This window comes from Megalops cyprinoides, chromosome 19 (assembly GCF_013368585.1).
Source record: "Megalops cyprinoides isolate fMegCyp1 chromosome 19, fMegCyp1.pri, whole genome shotgun sequence".
NCBI lineage: Eukaryota > Metazoa > Chordata > Actinopteri > Elopiformes > Megalopidae > Megalops > Megalops cyprinoides.
In genome coordinates, this window is record NC_050601.1 from 19106376 (window position 1) to 19125535 (window position 19160).

Sequence of the window (19160 nt, forward strand, 5' to 3'; positions counted from 1 at the left end):
CATAAAAGAGGGCCCAGGCCCCTTGGAGCGAGCTGCTTCCCTCTCCCCTGTGTTACTCCACCTGTAGCAATGAGATTTATTTGAGATCCTCTTCATTGTTTAAATCTCATTCTCACCATAGGAGGCTGCGGGACTGAATGCTTCTCGACCTGTTTGAAAAACCACACCATGCGGGAGCTCTTCTTTTCTCACCAACGCAGAAAAGACCGAATTCTGTGACGCGCGCCCCCCCCCCCCCCCGGCCTCGCTTTCCAACCCGTGAAGACATTTAATGAGCTGCTGAACGGCCTGGCAATTCCACACCAGGCGAACGAACACAACCGCGGTGCGGGAATCTGCCGTTGAAACTACTGAACACAGCGCGGCCCTGCATTCTACCACAGGGTGAGTGGAGAAACACCCTGAAGCCCAGCCCTCTGACGCCGCGGAGACCGGCATACACTCTTTTGACTACTGAGCCAACAAGATCGCGTAAAATCCCGCCTCTTTCCCGATCCCGTACCTCGGACTGAACTGCTGCCGTCGACCTGGACGCCTGCAACGATAAGCTACAGCACGATTTTATAGCGCCGCGTTTCTGAAACGTCAGCCGTGGGCTGGAGCAGGAGGTATGCATGGCTGAAGTCACACAGGAGCGAACGTGCTCTCACGGCAAACAGGTCTCTCACAACTAACCGCCACTCGTCTGCATATACAAGAGTTTGTAAGAGGGAGAAAGCAAACGAACCCAGAACATCAAGAGCCCTCACTCATCTTGTTTATACGGTCCTCTACGCCTCAGTGGAACAGATATAACACAAATTCTGCACCCCAGTGGAACTTGCACTTATAATATAATAATAATAACATTAATGATAATAATCTGGAGTCTTAGTGCTTCCTTATTTTCTTAACCCAATTAAGCTGCATATCATAACGTTTCTCACTCTGCAGTGAATTCACCCTCATTTATGCGCTCCTCTTAGAAGTAATAAAAGGGAACCGGTAAGCGGGAGTGGAAATCCGCCTTGGGGTATAACTATGAAGACATGGATGCAAACAGCAGTATCAGGACTATCGGTCTGACAGCTCCGCCGCGGATCCTGCTGCCACAAGCACGTAGAAATTCTGATCATTCTATATTCCACCGGCACAGGTAGCGCTGGAACAAAGGGAGGCCTCCGTGCACCCCGTCTCCGGCCGTTTAAAAAGGCAGGGAAAGCTATTTGGGCCAGCGCGCGCAAGCGGTGACCGACGCCAGCTTCAGAAGCAGACCGAGAGAGAGGGAGGGAGGGAGGGAGGGACTGGCGTCAGCGCTGTGGGACACACGAGCGAGGCTTCCAAAACGACATGTTCCGACAGCCCTGCACGCTTCCTATTAATTATATTTAACACCAGGAATACGAGCATAGAGTAGGCTTTTATGCTATGGCGTAGCCCTGTGCCTGCATCACCTATTTAAAGGCCCCCTTGGCAGATCCTCCTATTTGTTTTGCTGTTTTTTTTTTTTGTTTTGTTTTTTTTTTTTTTGTCTTTCGCTATATCCAAAGTTTTGTACAAAGTTTTTAAAGTTAATATTTCCCTTTTTATTTTATAATCTGAAATGCTATGTTTTTATAAATATTATTTATTATATAATGTATATACCTGTATGACTGAACTAAGAGTATATATTTGAAGAATAAATTCTTGTCTCTGTCTTTTCTTCTTCAACTGCAGTCATTCTTTTGACAGTCACAGAAAATGGATTTTTTCGGTAAAGATTTATTTAATAACCATAGGATTCAGTCACAGGACTCCTTTAATGCGAAGCTAGACCCTTGTTGAAACCAAATCAATTATATAGTAACTATAACTGTCCCTACTGTTTAGATTCGCCTAAGTCAAAATGGAGCTGCTGTAACTTAAGTTACTATACAAGCTAACTTCATACTGTATGAATGCTAGATGTCATGAGATTTCACTTTTCACACTAAAAAAATGTGCATTTAAGAGAAGGTATCATAGGTAGCTATGTACATTTTAGAGTGATCAACTACTTGCATATAAAATGGAAAACTTGCATGCTAACACTACAAGCAAGGCCTGCTTTAAGCAACTACTACTTTTGTTTCATTAATTTTGGACTCTTGTAGAGCAATACTGAAATACATTTTAATGTTTTAATTATATTTGATTTAATACTTAATAACAATTTAATAAGAGCTCTTGCATAACAAACAAGACTCATTCAGTAAAACCAAAGCAGGTAAATGAGATATCTCAGAGTTACTGAAAAAAAACGACTCACTTCAGTCTGAGATTCAATTCAAGACATTGCACCAAGGATTGGGGGGACAAAACTCAAAATCACACACATGCCTCACCGAAAATCATAAGGTAAGACTATACAAAGAAAAGGCCAGGCTCACTGTGATCTGTGTATCTGTGCTTTTATTGCAATAATACATCTGCATCTTGCCATACATCTTCAATAGTCATAACAAAGAGCTGTGGACAACAAGCACATTCACAAAAAAAATGCTTACATCAGGTTGAGACTGGCTTTAACTTTTGACATTTTTCAGCCAAGACTGGAAAACTTAAACCGCATTATGCCGCACTGTGTGTATTTGTGTGTGTATAAACAGCCACAACAACTATTTTGGTTGCAATTATACACACAAACACACAGACAAACACACACCCACACACTCACACGCACATGCGCTCGCTCAAGGGAGAAGGGTACAAGAAAGAACTTGCCCTTTTCCCCTAACTACACAGCGATTGATATCTGACCATTAATACAGATTTTGTCGAGCGTTTTTATGCGGGGGTGGGGGTGGGCAGGGAAAGGGTTGCGGTGTGGGGGTGGACCGGTGCGGGTACACAACAGTGGCATTCACATGGGTCACACAATCTCACAGCAGGAGGGAGAGAGGGAAAGAGAGGGGACTGTGCCACCCTCCGGGGGTGCCTCATTCTCAGCATTCTCATTTATAAATTCCCTGGAAAAAGAAGGGAGTTGGGGGGGGGGGGGGGGGGGGGGGGGTGATGTGTGCCAACTGTTGCACATGGGCAGGCCAGATCACGTTGCCCCTCGGTAGCCTTTACTGCTCACAGGGTGTATTCTGCACAAATGAGCATAAGGTTCTAAACCAAAGCGAAAAATTTTCGTTTGAAAGAAACTTTTACCCCGCCCTGCTTGACAGACAGACCCGGTGCCAGCAGCTGGCGGCTTGACGGAAGGGCGCAGGTTCCACCTTGAGGCTAACCGAGGGGACATGCCCCTTCTCTGTTCAGCTGCCTCAGATTTATTAGCGAGGTGGTGCTACGTAAACATTAAAGGAATTCATTCTGGTTCTTCTGAACTGTTGAGTCGTTTCTGCTGGGGAGACGGGGTGATCTGGATTGAGCGTGGCTCTGGGTTTGGGGCAACACTGTTTTCCTCTGGGGGCCAGGCCTTAGTGTTTGCACTTGGAAGCATGTGACAGGGGGCCTGCTGTCCCATCTTGCCGTAGTGCTACACTCCCACACAAGCATGTCAAGTGCACAGACAACAGTAATACTGACAGGGGACCTGGACAAGTAGCACTCAGGACATGAGCGTATGCAGCAATGCTAATGAGCTCATCCATCTTTGTTTTTCTGCTAGCCGCATCATGAACACTTCCAGCACATATGGTCACTCACTGACCCGCTTCCGTTTTTCTCACACAGACACACACACACGCACACGCAAGGATTCACAAATATTCTGCACTGAAAGCACAAAATGCCACAAAACAGATCTGAACAGTAATCTGCGTGTATTTTCTCTTTTTTTTTGGATTGCCTCTTCTGTTTTAAAGGTGGTGAACTGTCCAACGCTCCATTCAGACAACAACTCGACAAACAGCAGGTATACTTACAATAACACAAATTTTTCTTCACAAAATTAAAAACACTAACATATAAGGAAAATTACGGAGAAATTAAGAAAGACATTATGGGACGCTCCTTAAAGCAATAATTCATCCTATGCATTTTATATATATATTTTATATATATATATATACTATATACAAAAATATATAAATTAAGTGGACACAACAGGTATGCATATACACGCTACATACAGCACTTCTTCTACTTATGTATATCCACTATACTCACACACTAAAAGCACATCCATAGGCTGATATTTCAATACTTTATCTATATAAAATGCATACGATGCAGTGCTACCAGCACAGAGCACAAGACACAGTACATACCATCAAAACTGCATTTATACACGAGACATATCAGAACAGTAAGTACTCAGATATTAATGCATGTGAGTATTTTTTTGATATGAAGATGGAATCAGTAAAGGGGGCTATGGTTACCATTAAAAACATGCAGAATGGAGTATTAAAGGAGAAGGAGGGGGGGCCCTCTCTGTCTTGGCAGGTGGATGGTAAATATTGGACAGCGGACATGTTCTTCTCCTGGCCCCTCCGTCTTTTCGCTCTCTCGTTTCTTCGCTCTCCTGCCCTGATGGGTGCTGGTGCAGTGGATCTAATCGTAGAAGCTGCGGTCTCTGGGGGAGAGACGGGGGGGAGGTTGGTGGTCAGACACTGGCAGGGGGTCTCAGGGGTGGACTCGCTGCTTTTGGGGCCTGGCCCTGCCCTCGCTCTCTCCCTGTCTGGGCTGGGGCCTTTGCGGCCTGCTCTCCGCCGCTGTCCCTTAGGGACAACGTAGTAAAGCAAAGCACCAGCTCTGACCTCTTCCCTTTCCCTATTCAGCCGCTGTTCAGGTTAGACTCTCTCCTTCTTCTGCTGGAGGTGCAGTAGCCCTCTGAAGGCTGTACGTCAACAGCATGAAAGTTGGTGAGAAGCCATGCTGGCTCAAGGATAACCAGTCTCCCCCACTTATGGCACAGGTAGGCTAAGTATAAATCAGTGGAGTACCATTGTCCTGTTGTGTCAGGGATGTGGCAGCATGACTTCATTAGCCAATCAGAGCATGGGTTAGGTCAGGGTTTTCCCTTCGTCTCCAATACTCATATAACTCCACTGATCTTTCGCAGCCTTGAATCCAGTCTGGGTTTTTCATCTCCTGTGATCACGTGACTCCATTGGCTTAGGATCCAATCAGGGTTCACTTCTTACCTCCTATGATCAAGTGACTCCAGTAGCCTGTTTTTTTTTTTAATCTCCTAAGTCATGTGACACCAGTTGGCCTATCAGCATTTAGAAGTTAAGACATGCAGTATTCATTGTAAAATTTTGGTATTAACACACCAAAACAAAAATAGCTCAAAAAACGACAGTATTTAAGAAAAACACCAGCCACGAAAGGCCCATTACTTTCTGCTGTTACTCTCTGGAGTGCTACGTTCACATGCATAAATTCTTAAGAGAATGCCTTTAAATCACAGTAAGAGCAGAAAATAGCGACTTTCATTACACTGAAACGTGGAAGAGGGAGCAGCACAGAAACAGTCACATGTTCAAACAAACATTTGAACATAATAATGATTGAATTATGACCATGGAACTATGAGGAGGATCAGGGAAAACAGAGAAAAATACAGGTTGCCAAGGCATTTGCTGTGGGGCTGGACTGCTAGGGCCAGGCACTTAAGGCTATATACAGCTACAGGGGAAGAAAATGATGCACTATGAACTCGAGGGGAACTTGTCTTAAGGGCTAGGACATGCCTGTTGACCTCTGTTTTGGGAAAGGGATTGCACTTGGTGTTTTACGGAGGGCTTTGCAGACTAACCTCGGACTGCATGTGAGTGAACCAGCCGTGGGATTTGTGTGACGGCCACAGCCAAAGAAGGCTGCCGCTCTATCTACATATCAGACACACTGTTGGAGATGTTCGAACAGGGAGTCTGGGTATATCTGTGGACTCTCCGCCAAGCTGGGTCACTGCTTGGTGGCTGGGGAGCGGTTGTGTGGGTGTCTACTCTACGTGATTGAACACCTCAGCAAGGGGCCCCTTACCATAAGCGATAGTGTCTGCTAGACAGTACACCGAGGGGAGGGGGGCTAAATTCGGATGTGATTGGCCTCGTCCAACCTGGCGGTTAAAAAAAAAAAGATAATTAAAACAAACCAAACCGAAAAGGAAAGGTGTGTGTGGCATGGGCCATGCATACAAGCAACAACACAACACACTGGGGCACAGGACATCAACAGGGAGGCATGACCACAGAGAGTGATTGTGTGTGTGTGTGTGCATGTGTGTGCATCTGTCTGTGACCATCCAGTTGTATTTGATGGATAACAGCACCTGTGTACTGTGTTAAGTAAGTAAAGAATTAAAGGACACAAGAAACAAACGTGGAGTGTGTTAAAATCGTCGCTCACCTTTGGGGCCTGTGTTTAATACTTCACACTGCCTAGCCACTGCGGTGGCTAACCCGGCCTCTATAAAAATGAGCAGCGCGTAGCGATGCTCCATTCCATTCTGTAAGCCACAGACAGCTGTGTATGCTTACCCCTAGAGAGCAGGGCTGAGTGAAGGGAGAGCTGAGAATGAGTGTGATGACAGGTTTGGAGGTGCCGGTGAGAGTCGGGGAGGCGTGAGGATGTGGTGGGCGGCGGCGACTGCCGGGACAAACCCGAGGGGTGTGTGGGTACTCACGCGCCCTCGTCCTTGAGCAGCGACAGGAACTTGCTGACTCTGTACTCCTGGTCCATCTGGAAAGTCAAGCAACACACACACACAGACACACACATGGGTGAGTGAGAGACCTCCCTTCTCCTCTTCTGGAGCAAACACTTACATTACATCATATTACATGCATTTAGCGGACACTCTTATCCAGAGCGACTTCCAGCACAACAGAACATAAGGGCATCGTTCGAGTTAAATGTGTAGCAGTGTCAGACCAGGCTAACACCCCCAGACCAGTGAGTGTGGATATAACACTATTCAAGCCCTACCACAAGTTAACCTGTGCAACCTGACTAAACAACAGAAGCCAAGTACACTAGAACACAGAATCCAAAATACATCACAAAACTGTGCATAAAATAAACATCAATCCTAGAGGTAGCAGGTGTTAGGGGGCGGGGATTGAGGTGGAACCAAGTGAGGTGGAAACACTTTCCCCACGTTGGGCACTATTTTGCATCTTTTTCTGTCTCACACTTTAACAAGGCACAGCACAGCAAGGAGACCCCGATGCCACCGTGACAGACCCTGGCCTGTCTCTTCCTCATTTTTTTCCCGGCGTGTTTTTTACCTCCGCAACCTTAACCTTCAGGTTCAAAACTCAATTCCGGCCCATTTGCGAGTAAGCCCCAGAGCAGTGCTTCAAAAAAAATAACAACAACAAATCGCAGTCACCGAGGGATCAGGACTCTGCTGCAGACAGGATGAGAGAGCAGGGTAATTATGCTCTCGACTTGGCTGGTTTGGGGGCCAGCATGGGGGGGGGGGGGGGGGGGGCTGGGGTTGCCCCAGGGTGTCTGCACTTGGCCCGGGAGTCTTGGGGAGCGAAAGGAGGAGCTGATTGCTGCCTGACAGGGGCTGGTGATAAATCCACAGGGTCGGAGTTTGGAGACCCCCCCCCCCCCCAACCCACCGCCAGACTGACACACGGAGGGGGCCGCGGTGCTGACAGCTCGGGGAGAGGTGCCCCGGGGGGGTGGATGCCTCCAACGTTTCGCAGGAAATTTGTTGATTTGCGATCCATCAGTAAGAACAGAGCGGAGCGGCCGGCCCAGCTTTGTCACTGTCATCCCGGTCGGAGCTCAATCCGAGGGGCGGGCCGCATCCAAAAGGGATGTAAAACACACAGGTGAATCCGCAGGTACTGGGTTTGCCTGACAGCACTTGGGACTGAGCCTGAGCCTAGGCATTGCCGTGACAGCACTGTGCCTTGATCCTCAGAAGCCTGGAGTTCCAGCTTTCCAAGCAAGGAGAAACAGCCTGCTTCTTACATTAGCACTGCCTGGGGGGAATGTCAGCAGAGGTCAGACAGGCCCTCACACAAGCACATCTCAACGCTGACCTAAATTCGGACAAACTCCTTCACAGCAGATTCCCAAACGTCACCTGTGTGAACCTGGCTATGTGGGCCTTATTGACTCGGCTGGTGTTCCGCCGAAAGCGAAAAAGCACCGCCTGGTGCTAACAGCTTGACGTCAATTGCGGTTAGAAAACCCCCCGCGCTAAGAGAAACAAATTCAATCAATCAGATTTTATTTTGCGAGGGCCTCCCGTCGCAAATAAGCGCCGAGGGGAGCTTTTCGCCGCGGTGTCGAAATGCTCGTAAACAGAAGGAATTTGGCAGGAGCGCGCCGTACGTCTTCCACGTCGTCGGGCCCCGTTGGCTCCCCCGCCCCCCGGCGCTCCGCACGCGACCCCGCTCCGGCGACAGAGCGCTCAATGGTGACACGGTGGCTAATGAGCTCCATCTTTGCGGGTCCGGCGCCTGTGCGCGCGCGCTGAGGCACGGCGCGGCCTGCGAGAGCGCTGGAGTAACAGCGAGGGAAGTCTGCGCCCGGGCAGGGAGAAGCTGAGGTGAAAAAAATTAACGGCAACGTGCGAGCAATAACTTATTTTTCACTTTTAGCCGCTGGCTGCTGGGAGATAAAACGCCACGCTCCCGCAGAAGAAGGGGAGCGAGCGAGAGGAGAGGAGAGGAAGAAAAAAGCAGGAAAAGAAGAAAATGAGTGTAAAATGAATGCTCTCTTGCCGGGGGGGGTGTGCTGTCATGTCGAAGCAGAGCGTCTGTGCACTGCAAGTCTCAGCAGACTCTGGCTCATACTTCTCTGGGGGAAGCACTGCGCGCGGCATAAGCACATACCACAGCAATTACACAGTATCCAGACCCCGTTACATACAGAGAGCCACACCACTTACACACTACCCTCTACACCACTGACAAGCACTGCAGTTACAGTATCCAGACCCCGTTACATACAGAGAGCCACACCACTTACACACTACCCTCTACACCACTGACTAAAACACTGCAGTTACAGTATCCAGACCCCGTTACACACAGAGAGCCACACCACTTACACACTATCCTCTACACCACTGACTAAAACACTGCAGTTACAGTATCCAGACCCCGTTACACACAGAGAGCCACACCACTTACACACTATCCTCTACACCACTGACTAAAACACTGCAGTTACACAGTATCCAGCCCCGTTACACACAGAGAGCCACACCACTTACACACTATCCTCTACACCACTGACTAAAACACTGCAGTTACAGTATCCAGACCCCGTTACACACAGAGAGCCACACCACTTACACACTACCCTCTACGCCGCTGACAAGCACTGCAGTTACAGTATCCAGACCCCGTTACACACAGAGAGCCACACCACTTACACACTACCCTCTACACCACTGACTAAAACACTGCAGTTACACAGTATCCAGCCCCTTTACACACAGAGAGCCACACCACTTACACACTACCCTCTACACCACTGACAAGGACTGCAATTACACAGTATCCAGCCCCGTTACACACTCAGAGCGTCAGCACTTACACACTACCTACACTACTTACACTGATAAATGCAGTATCCAGCCCTGTTACACACTCAGAGCGTCAGCACTTACACACCACCCTCTATGCCACTGACAAACACTGCCTTTAAACAGTGTCCAGCCTTTTACAAACTGAGAACCACAGTGCTTACACACTGCCCACACTGCTTACACTCATAAACACAGCATCCAGTCCCATTGCACACTAAGAACCACAACTGCGCACTACCCTCTGCACTGCCGGTAACTGCAATGCATTTACACAGTATCCAGCCCCGTTTGAGAATCACGGGACTGCACCACTGCAGTACTGGCAATCGCTGCCTTTGTATAGCACCTAGAACTAATGCACGGGTCTGGAGCTGGCCCAGGTACCTCCCTACCACTCACGAGGAGCAGCTTTCCACTGCACACAAAGTAATGCCCCGTTCACATTGCTGTTGGTAACAGATCAAAATGCATAAATGACCACAATGCAGCTCTGAGTGGCATCTAGTACGTGAAAACAGTGGATGGGCAGGCCAGGTGTTTTTCAGCATGTTCATTTCGAGTCAACTCACTAAGTCCCCCGGAGACCCCGCTGTACAAAGGTGCACCTTTCGGGGGCACCCTGTCGACATGGACGCTCACCTGCAGGGACATCTCGATGAGCATCAGCAGCTTCTTGATCCCGATCCACACCCTCTTGCCCTTGACCTGCTGGGCGATGGTGGCCCGCTCCTTGTCGGTGAAGTTGCCCAGCAGCTGTCGTAAGCACACAGAAAGGAACCGGGGTTTCAGGCTCGGCGGAGCACACAGAGAGCTGGCACACCACGGCTCCTGTCCTCCTATGGTTCCTGCACCCTGCAGGCTGCACTTTCATGCCCTCGCCCTCCTCTCTCCTCCCGGCAATGACCCCCCCTACCCCCGCCCCCCCTCCGCTCGCGCCCTCCCCTCCCTCACCTCCAGGGCCTCCACCAGGTGCTCCCCGGTGGAGATGTTGGGGATGTGGATGGTGGTGCTGAAGGCGTCCAGCATCTCCATCTCTTGCAGGACGTCCTTGCGGCTGGTGGTGCCGATGATCAGCAGCTTACGGCCCTGTGGTATGAAAGCACGCAGGTTAACACTCTCTCAGACACACACGCGTACACACATGCGCGTGCGCACATACACACACACACACACCTGCTTCACACACTGCCCCCAATTTACACACCCAGGTTCATTGGACTTTATGATTTTTTGTTCCTTCATTCAATTATAAACTCCATTCACTCATTTTGTCACAATTCAAGAACAAAATCTCATTTGGCACAGTACTGATAAATCTTTTTGACTTTGTTTATTCCAGTTTCTTTCATATTCAGGGAAGACATTGCCCACTGCATCCATATTTTTGCCTGCTTTTGCTTTGTTGCCATGTCAACATTTAAATCAATTGGTCAGCTGCAAACTAGATCCTACAGTATGCTCAGAACAGGAATTCATTTTTCCCACTCATTATTGACACTGCTGCCAGCTTGCTAAATACGTTTCCAATAATCAGAGCTTCACAGACGCTGAATACAAACTGAAATTTCTTTTATTGCAAATCCTGTAATTACATTTCTGGGTTGTTTTGCATGGGGAAAATAAAACCATGCTTACCAAGCACACAGCTGCTCAATTAATAAGATATACAACCCATTGTGCACAATAATTTTTAAATAAAGCACACAGACAGCTAGCTGGCAGCTACATTATGGGATGTTCTAATAGGAAATAAATGCTAGGGAAAGGGTTAGATTTGATTTACCATACACACACACACACACACACACATATATGCACATGATATATATAAGGCACCATTATTCATCCAAAATGTTCATTTGTAATTGTTTTCCTATGTCTTTAGAGCATCATTTGTGTTCAATTAGCAGAAATATTATTTTGTGTCTGTATTCAGTCTTATTACTTCAGTAACACTCCACAGATCTCTCAGTACAAAATGGCCACATCATCACTGAAAGTGACTCAGTCGCCTGGTTCCAGATAATGTGTCAGCCAGCACAACATCAACAGACAGCTCTGATGAAAATCAACAAAAACCCCTCTACAGGGGCGTAAAGACTACAGGAGTACTTCCAGATGAAGCCACACAGATGATTCATTTTCACTGACAACAGGCACCCACGCGATTCCGGCCCACAGCACCAGCCCACTGTGAGACTGGGTGCCGGGTCCCCGCAGCCTGGGGTGCGAGGGGTTAACGTGGCACTGGCTGTTCGGTGAGGCCCTGGGAGTGGCGCTTCCCTTTGGGCGGGGATGCCGGGAAAGCTATCACTCCCCCCCCCCCCCCCCCCCCCCCCCCCCCCCCCCCCCCCCCCCCCCCCTCGTCTGGGTGGGCAGGACCGTCAGATATCGCATATAAAAACACATATCTGACACTGCAGTACTGTCAGCAAGAGGGCACAGGGCGGGACAGACAGGGCTGGTGCAGTGGGACCACCACAGACAGCCTCCTTTCCCCTTTCTCGCCTGCGGTCGGTCCAGACTGCCCTGGACACACAGTTCATTTTCTGCACGTTCCTGGTGCTTAGGTCGACACGAACACACCACTCCTGATTGGATCTCATCAGCACAGTCAATCTTGAGTTATGCTCGGACTGTTAAAAAAATCAGCCCAAATGAATAACCCACCTCAATAAGAAGATGCTCTCTCTCTGTCTACTAAATCTGCCATCTCTGCAATTTGCCCTTCCAGATTCCCAGCTGCTTATGGCATTATTCTTAACCTCAGTTAGATATAATTAACTGATAGAGTTTCTCTTCATCAGGACCATTAGATGAATTGAGCTCCTGGCTCTCAAAAATGACCTTTTCAGTTTTCACATGATAAGTCAACAGTAAGGCGAGATAAACTGCGCTAGCGTTGGTAGCGAAACCCTCCTCCCCCCAAAAAATTGTATTGTAACACTAATTTTCTGAGGTAAATTTGGATCTTAACACTGAGAAGCCGTTGCCCCAAAACCATACGGCAGTGGGATGCCCACCTCCCTCTGAGGATAAGAGTGGTACTGTCGCTACCGCCTATCGTTTTCGCAGCGTTGCAGTGACGTTGCAGCAGCGCTCCGGAGGGGCGTATTATGTGGGCCGGTGGGGGGCACCCCCGTGGGTGGAGGCCCAGGTGGAGCGTGGAGGCTGCGGATCCCCGGGGGCCCCCAGGGGGCTGACTCTGGAGAGACTGGGGGGATTATTGTGTGGGCTCCCCCTCCCACCCCCCCACGGCGCGGGGTGTGTGAGCCTGCATGCAGATGAGGTGCCACACAGGCGGCGGTGCTGCCAGGGCCCCGGCTCTCTCACAGGGCCCATTCTCCTCTCCCCCCCGGCACCCCGCTGGGCCTGCAGCTTTACAATCCCCCCAGAAATACCTCCGCTCCCCATTCAGGGCACAAAACAGCTCACACTGACACACACACACACTCGCTCACTCTCAGGCACAACACTGACACTGAGACGCAAACACACACTGAGATACACACACACAAACACATTCACTGACACTAAGAGACACAAACACACACTGAGATACACACACACAAACACATTCACTGACACTAAGAGACACAAACACACACTGAGATACACACACACAAACACATTCACTGACACTAAGAGACACAAACACACACTGAGATACACACACACAAACACACTCACTGACACTAAGAGACACAAACACACACTGAGATACACACACACAAACACACTCACTGACACTAAGAGACACAAACACACACTGAGATACACACACACAAACACACTCACTGACACTAAGAGACACAAACACACACTGAGATACACACACACAAACACACTCACTGACACTAAGAGACACAAACACACACTGAGATACACACACACAAACACACTCACTGACACTAAGAGACACAAACACACACTGAGATACACACACACAAACACACTCACTGACACTGAGAGACACAAACACACACTGAGATACACACACACAAACACATTCACTGACACTAAGAGACACAAACACACACTGAGATACACACACACAAACACACTCACTGACACTGAGAGACACAAACGCACACTTAGAAACACCCACAAATACACACTCACTCACGAACACTGAAACAAAAACACACACACACACACACACACTGCCACACATTGAGGAGGATAGTGTATGAACATGGATTCATACGCACCGACAGACACACAGACAGGCACCCTTTTGAGAGAGACAAACAGGAACTAATGCAGTCTGAGAAATAGACAGATAAATAGAGGCACACATATACACTCAAATACGACTTACAGTCCTGCCAAGACACACACACACACACACACACACACACAATGCACAAGGAGACAGTGAGAAACAAGCTCACAGCTATACAGATAAACACATTGACAAAATGATCTGACGACATTGACATACAGAACCGCCTCACTTATTTACACCAGTAAACATGCTTACAAAGATAAACACTTAACTGCCAGTGAAATACTGTGCAGGCATGTGCACAAGTACACACACAAGCATACACAAACAGATACTCTACACACCCACACAGAAGCAAACACATACTGTACACATGCACTCACAGACACGTGCCTGTTCTATTCAGCTGCTCCCTATCCAACTTATCACCTGCAATGCAATATCACCTAAACGCTTTTTACAGTCTGAGCCCACTTATTACCGTTACTAAGAAACACACATCAAAAGCAGCTACGCTGCGCCCCTAACTTTCAGCACTACGTACTGATACAAGCACCTGAAAAGACCCGTCGGGATAAATCTCCTACAGCAGATCAAAGGCTTTCCCAAAGAATGCTGCCACCTATCTGCCACTCCCTGCCACCGCGCTCACACCGCAGCCATGCCGGCACACGCACGCTGTGACACGGGGGGGCAGCTCCTGCACCGCGGCTGTAATGTCATCAGTCTGTGACATCGCGGCGGCACCGACAGAGCGCGTGGTGACAGCTGGGTAGCGGCTGGTAAATTCGGGTACTCACTTGCGGGGGAGCCTTCTTCAGCAGCACCAGCAGGGCCTGCAGGACCAGGTTGGAGAAGCGGGGCCCGATCGGGACGTAATCTGAAAGGGGGGGTAAGACGGATTGAAAGTCACTTAGGGCACTCAGGATTCAGTCTTAACAGTTTTAATGACATGTTAGACTTAAGGTTAGAAGGAGTTTAGACAGAATTTAGCTTGTTACAGTATTCGTTGCTGTAATCAACTCCAAGCATTGTCAGACTGGACACAGGTACCTGTTAAGCAGTGCTGCGGTAGCTGCTGCTGCTATTGCTACTTCTTCAACTACTGCTACTGCTAGTATCTATACTGTACTAGTGCTGCTGCTGCTATTGCTACAACTACAACTATTAAAACTGCTGCTGTTATTACTGCTACAAACGCTAGTTGTGCTCCTACTCTGGCTGTTAATACTGTCACAATTACTCATACATTAAAGATTGTAAGATAATTCTAATCAGGTAACCACAAATCTCTGCAGTTTTCTTCAGCTCTCTCTTAGCGGAAAAATGCTGTTACACCATTGAATTAAGGTAATATAAAAACAGAGAATGAGGAAATAAGGCATTCAAGCTTAACGGCTCATTCTGCACCTTCTGAATTTCCCTATGGTGCTCTGACTAAATGAGCCTAAAAAACAACGGGGATGTGGCTTGTGACAGGAAATCTCCTACTACAAACCAAGCCAAGACGCAGCACTTAACTGTTATAAGAATGTTTTAGAATATGCTGGGTTTAAACCATTGAGTATTAGGTCAGTTTAGAACATTATGTATCAGCTGGGTTTAGAACACTGTAGATTAGTTGAAAATATTGTGCGTTAGTTGAGTGTAGAATATTGTGGATTAGTTGCATTTGTAATACTGTGGATTAGTTAGGTTTAGAATGTTATGTGTCAGTCGGGTTTACAGCGATATGCCTCAGTTAGTGCATATTCCAAAAGCATATTTTGTGGGGAACATTAGGAAAATTGAGGTCCGTTTCTGGAAAGACAGATTTACAGGGTACCTGATTGTTGATCCTTAAGTAAAGGCTTAACTCCACCACAGTGCTTGAAAACATAAACTCTATGTCCAACTGCGGCTTGAGGTTCATCTGAGGTCCTGGGACAAAATATCAGTGGGTTTAACATGAACCCAGGCCTGGTTGCAATACTGAAAGGCCATATGCAGTACCAAGCAGTCTCTAACCAAGACAACATAGCATGTTTGCTTAGTGACTAACACCATCCATAGACTGTACTGTTTCCCAGAAATGATCAACAGTAGAAACGGAGGCTGCAAGTACAAGCCTCCCGTCTGTGGTTGAGATAAATCACAGACCTGGCTTGTTCTTCTGGACTGCGGTGACTTGGTCAATACATTAGCTGACCCCACTGGCTAACCACTGATGCTATTTCAGTTATAGTTATTATTATTGTTATTAATTTGCTTAGCCCACACCCTTAATCAGGACCAAGTTACCACGTTTGCAAATTTGCAGCTTAATCTCTTTGTACTGTTTCACATTTTACAGTTGGATCAATTGAGGTAAAGTATTTAATGTAACTCAAGAGTCCAACCCCAGTGATCTGAACCTGTGACACTCCTGAGTACAGTACTCTGACCACCACTTCATATGTTGCCCACTTCAATACCATAATGCATCTGGTTAATTTTGCTTCTTTGTGACTACATATCCCATGATGCCCTCTCTCTTCCTTACGATTTTTCTGCACCCCTGCCAGCCCAGTTATGAATGAGTCATGTGTGCGTGATCTTGTTTCCTGCTCTGGCTGAGAGGCCGGCTGTACTGTGTGTGAACAGGGGCTCTGGGGAGCGTGTGGATGACCTGGCGGCTCACAGGTCCGGGCGTCTGCGCGGTTAGGGAGGCGCACCGCCAGCTGGCTGCAGCACTGGGAGCGGGGTTAGCGCCGAGGCCTGGAATAGGCTCTGCAGCAAAACCTCCGCGTGCCCCTTCTCGCGGAGCGAAGGACACGCAGCTACCGCGGGGCGTTCGCCTGCTCCCTTTTCCCTCTTTCTGCACACTGTAGTATTTGCAAAACCTATTTGCAGAACGCTCAACAAGGGAAAATGACATGCGCAAATACCAGAGTGTGTCAGTTTCATTAATCTCTGTTACAGTAACAACATAACAACTTACCAACTTCTGTTAAATGTATCAAAGCTGTTAAAAGGTGAAAGTAACGATTTCTATTAGCAGATAATGTGGGTGCGTGTGTGTGAGTGTATATACATGTAGCATTGTCATGAATGTGTTTGTGTTTGGTCTGTGTGAGTTCAGCTCCGATGTCTGCTGGCCCGATCGCCACCACAACCATTTTGTGCTAAAACTGACTTGGGCCAATGCTTGAGGGCACTGCCTGTCAACACTTCTGAGGCTTTTAGGAGGGGAACAGGAAGAGGCGGGGCCTTACCCAGCAGACGCTCAATGTCATCCACCACCACGCAGCTCAGCTGGGACTTGTAAGCATCGTCGAACACCTGAAACAATGACAGAGAATGAATGATGATGGCACTGTATTACAGGATAATGAGGGATGTTCATACACGTCACTGTCAGGTTTTTAATGAACGACAGAGACGTTATGAGCACTGTCCTACTTTGAATGTCCTACAATGTGGGTTAGCATGGAGATTCTAGCATTAGCAGAAGCACTAGAAATACTGTAGCATCCAACCCTTTTTTCTGTGTGCCATTAATGTGATTCATAAAACAAACTTGTGATGAAAGTAAAACACTGAAAGTAAAACCCGCAAGGGTATATGGGTTTCAAACAGCTGTGTACTGTGTTCTGACTGATTGATTCTTACTGTGACGAATTCTGACAAGAATGTAAATAGATGAGTTGCTGGGAGACTGATGATCTGAAATTCCATAATTCTGGACCATGTGTGTTTACAGTGTAAAGAGATCACAGTCAGCTGTGTGTACCCAAAATAAAGGCTGACAAAACTGCTACGGCTCCTGCAGTTTATTAGCGCTTAGTATTAGTAGCAGTGCGTAATGGTAACCTGCCAGAATAGGACCCTCTCTCTACTAACACCCCCCCCCCCCCCCCCCCCTAAACTCAGTGTAAGAAACTAATTGCCATTCCAATATACGTGGTCAAAAATTCAATTCACATACTGTATTTTATTAGCTGTTTTTACTAGCTGTCGCTACTTCTTACAGTTCACAATAAATTCAAAGCAATGGTATGCCTGCAGTCATGGAGAAATGATTCAAACAGTATTTGTGATGGTACTGTAACGGCATCTTGATAATTTTTGGGGCAATGTTACTTACATTGTGTTAATCCCCCCGCATAGTGAGAATTGGGAGGAGCTAATTCTGTGGCTCTCATTTATTTATTTAGCATAGCTGTGGGGGACCTGAGATATTGTGCTTCACTATGTAAAAGTACAACAGCAGTTGTACTAATTTAGTAACTGTACTAATGTATTAATTCTAGGAATATAATGTTTTCACGGAGCAGAAAGCAATTTTTGAGGCTAATGAAACGGCAGCTTCCTGAATCAGTCAGCCGCCCTGATGCTTGTGTGTGGTTTAGTGGGGATAAGGCGCCACGTGTTTAATTTTCACTGAGGGAGCACAGCGCGGGCCACCTCTCACCTTCTTGATGGCCTGGCACTTGGAGATCTCGGAGTGGCCGATCATCTTGTCCGGAGAGCAGATCTTGATGAAGGGGAACTGGGAGTCCTCTGAGATCTTGGCAGCCAGGGCAGTCTTTCCACTGTGAGGGGGTCCTGGGACAGACAGCAGTGAAAAGGGACGATATAAAACACGCTGAACGACTGTCACTGACCGCAGCAAGAGGGAACTAGAACTGATGTGACATCATGCATCCGTTCAGGTCCAGCTACGGATTCAGACGGTTTAGGAGAAGTACTCTAAATTGTTTTAAATTTAAGAATCAACACATTCTATCTAACCCATGGAACATTTCCATAAATTTCAGTGTCTGTCCCACTCTGAGCAAGTGCTGAAACGTGCAACACCTGCCTAATGACAGCTTCAAAAGTTAAGAAGGAAGACTATTTTGTGGTTAGAATCTAGGCCTCGATCCATGTTTACAGCAAACAGCACATTATTCTCAAAGGAAATGCCACTCAAAACAATATTTGTTGCCTTTGATCATTACACAAAGGTGTGCATATGTAATTTATTTACTGTTTTAGTTTCTATGTAATTAGCACTGTGTTTCAGTGTGTTAGACTGTGTATGTACAATATAAGTACATAACTGAATGAGAGTGTAAGCATGTATGTCAGCACGACTATAGGTAATTGTTCAAGCCTGGGTATGAATGAGGACAATATACAAGAAAGCAAAGAGAGTATGAGTGTTTTTGTGTGTGTGTGTGTGTGTGTGTGTGTGTGAGGTTGGAAGGCTCACCCTCCAGCAGTACAGACACCAAGGGTGTGCGGTCGCTGTTCTTCGTCTGCTGGACCAGCAGCTCCCCATCATCCAGGACACGGGTCACAGGGTCGCCCCACTTGATAATGCCGTTCATGATGTAGCTGGCATAGTCCTCCTGGTTTGTGCCAAAAGCCTGGGGGAGGACAAAGAGGACAACAGGGACAGGTTAGGCAGCAGCGAGGTAGGAGTGATAAGGAGCAATGCCGTATCCTTGGGCACCGTACTTAACCAGAACT

At 47.6% G+C, this 19160-nt stretch overlaps 1 protein-coding gene across 2 annotated transcripts in view; it reads right to left on the minus strand.

Annotated features, from left to right (window-relative positions):
- Positions 1–3642: 3642 nt before the first annotated feature.
- LOC118794730 (vesicle-fusing ATPase-like) overlaps positions 3643–19160 on the minus strand; it is a 60985-nt gene continuing 45467 nt past the window's right edge. For both annotated transcript variants that reach the window (XM_036552992.1, XM_036552991.1), the window contains 8 exons: positions 18901–19057; positions 18118–18251; positions 16919–16985; positions 14486–14565; positions 10409–10543; positions 10097–10210; positions 6584–6639; positions 3643–4525 (listed from right to left, as the gene is read on the minus strand). In XM_036552992.1, the coding sequence (XP_036408885.1) occupies positions 4504–4525; positions 6584–6639; positions 10097–10210; positions 10409–10543; positions 14486–14565; positions 16919–16985; positions 18118–18251; positions 18901–19057 (765 nt within the window). In that variant the 3' untranslated portion in view covers positions 3643–4503. The remainder of the gene's footprint in view (positions 4526–6583; positions 6640–10096; positions 10211–10408; positions 10544–14485; positions 14566–16918; positions 16986–18117; positions 18252–18900; positions 19058–19160) is intronic.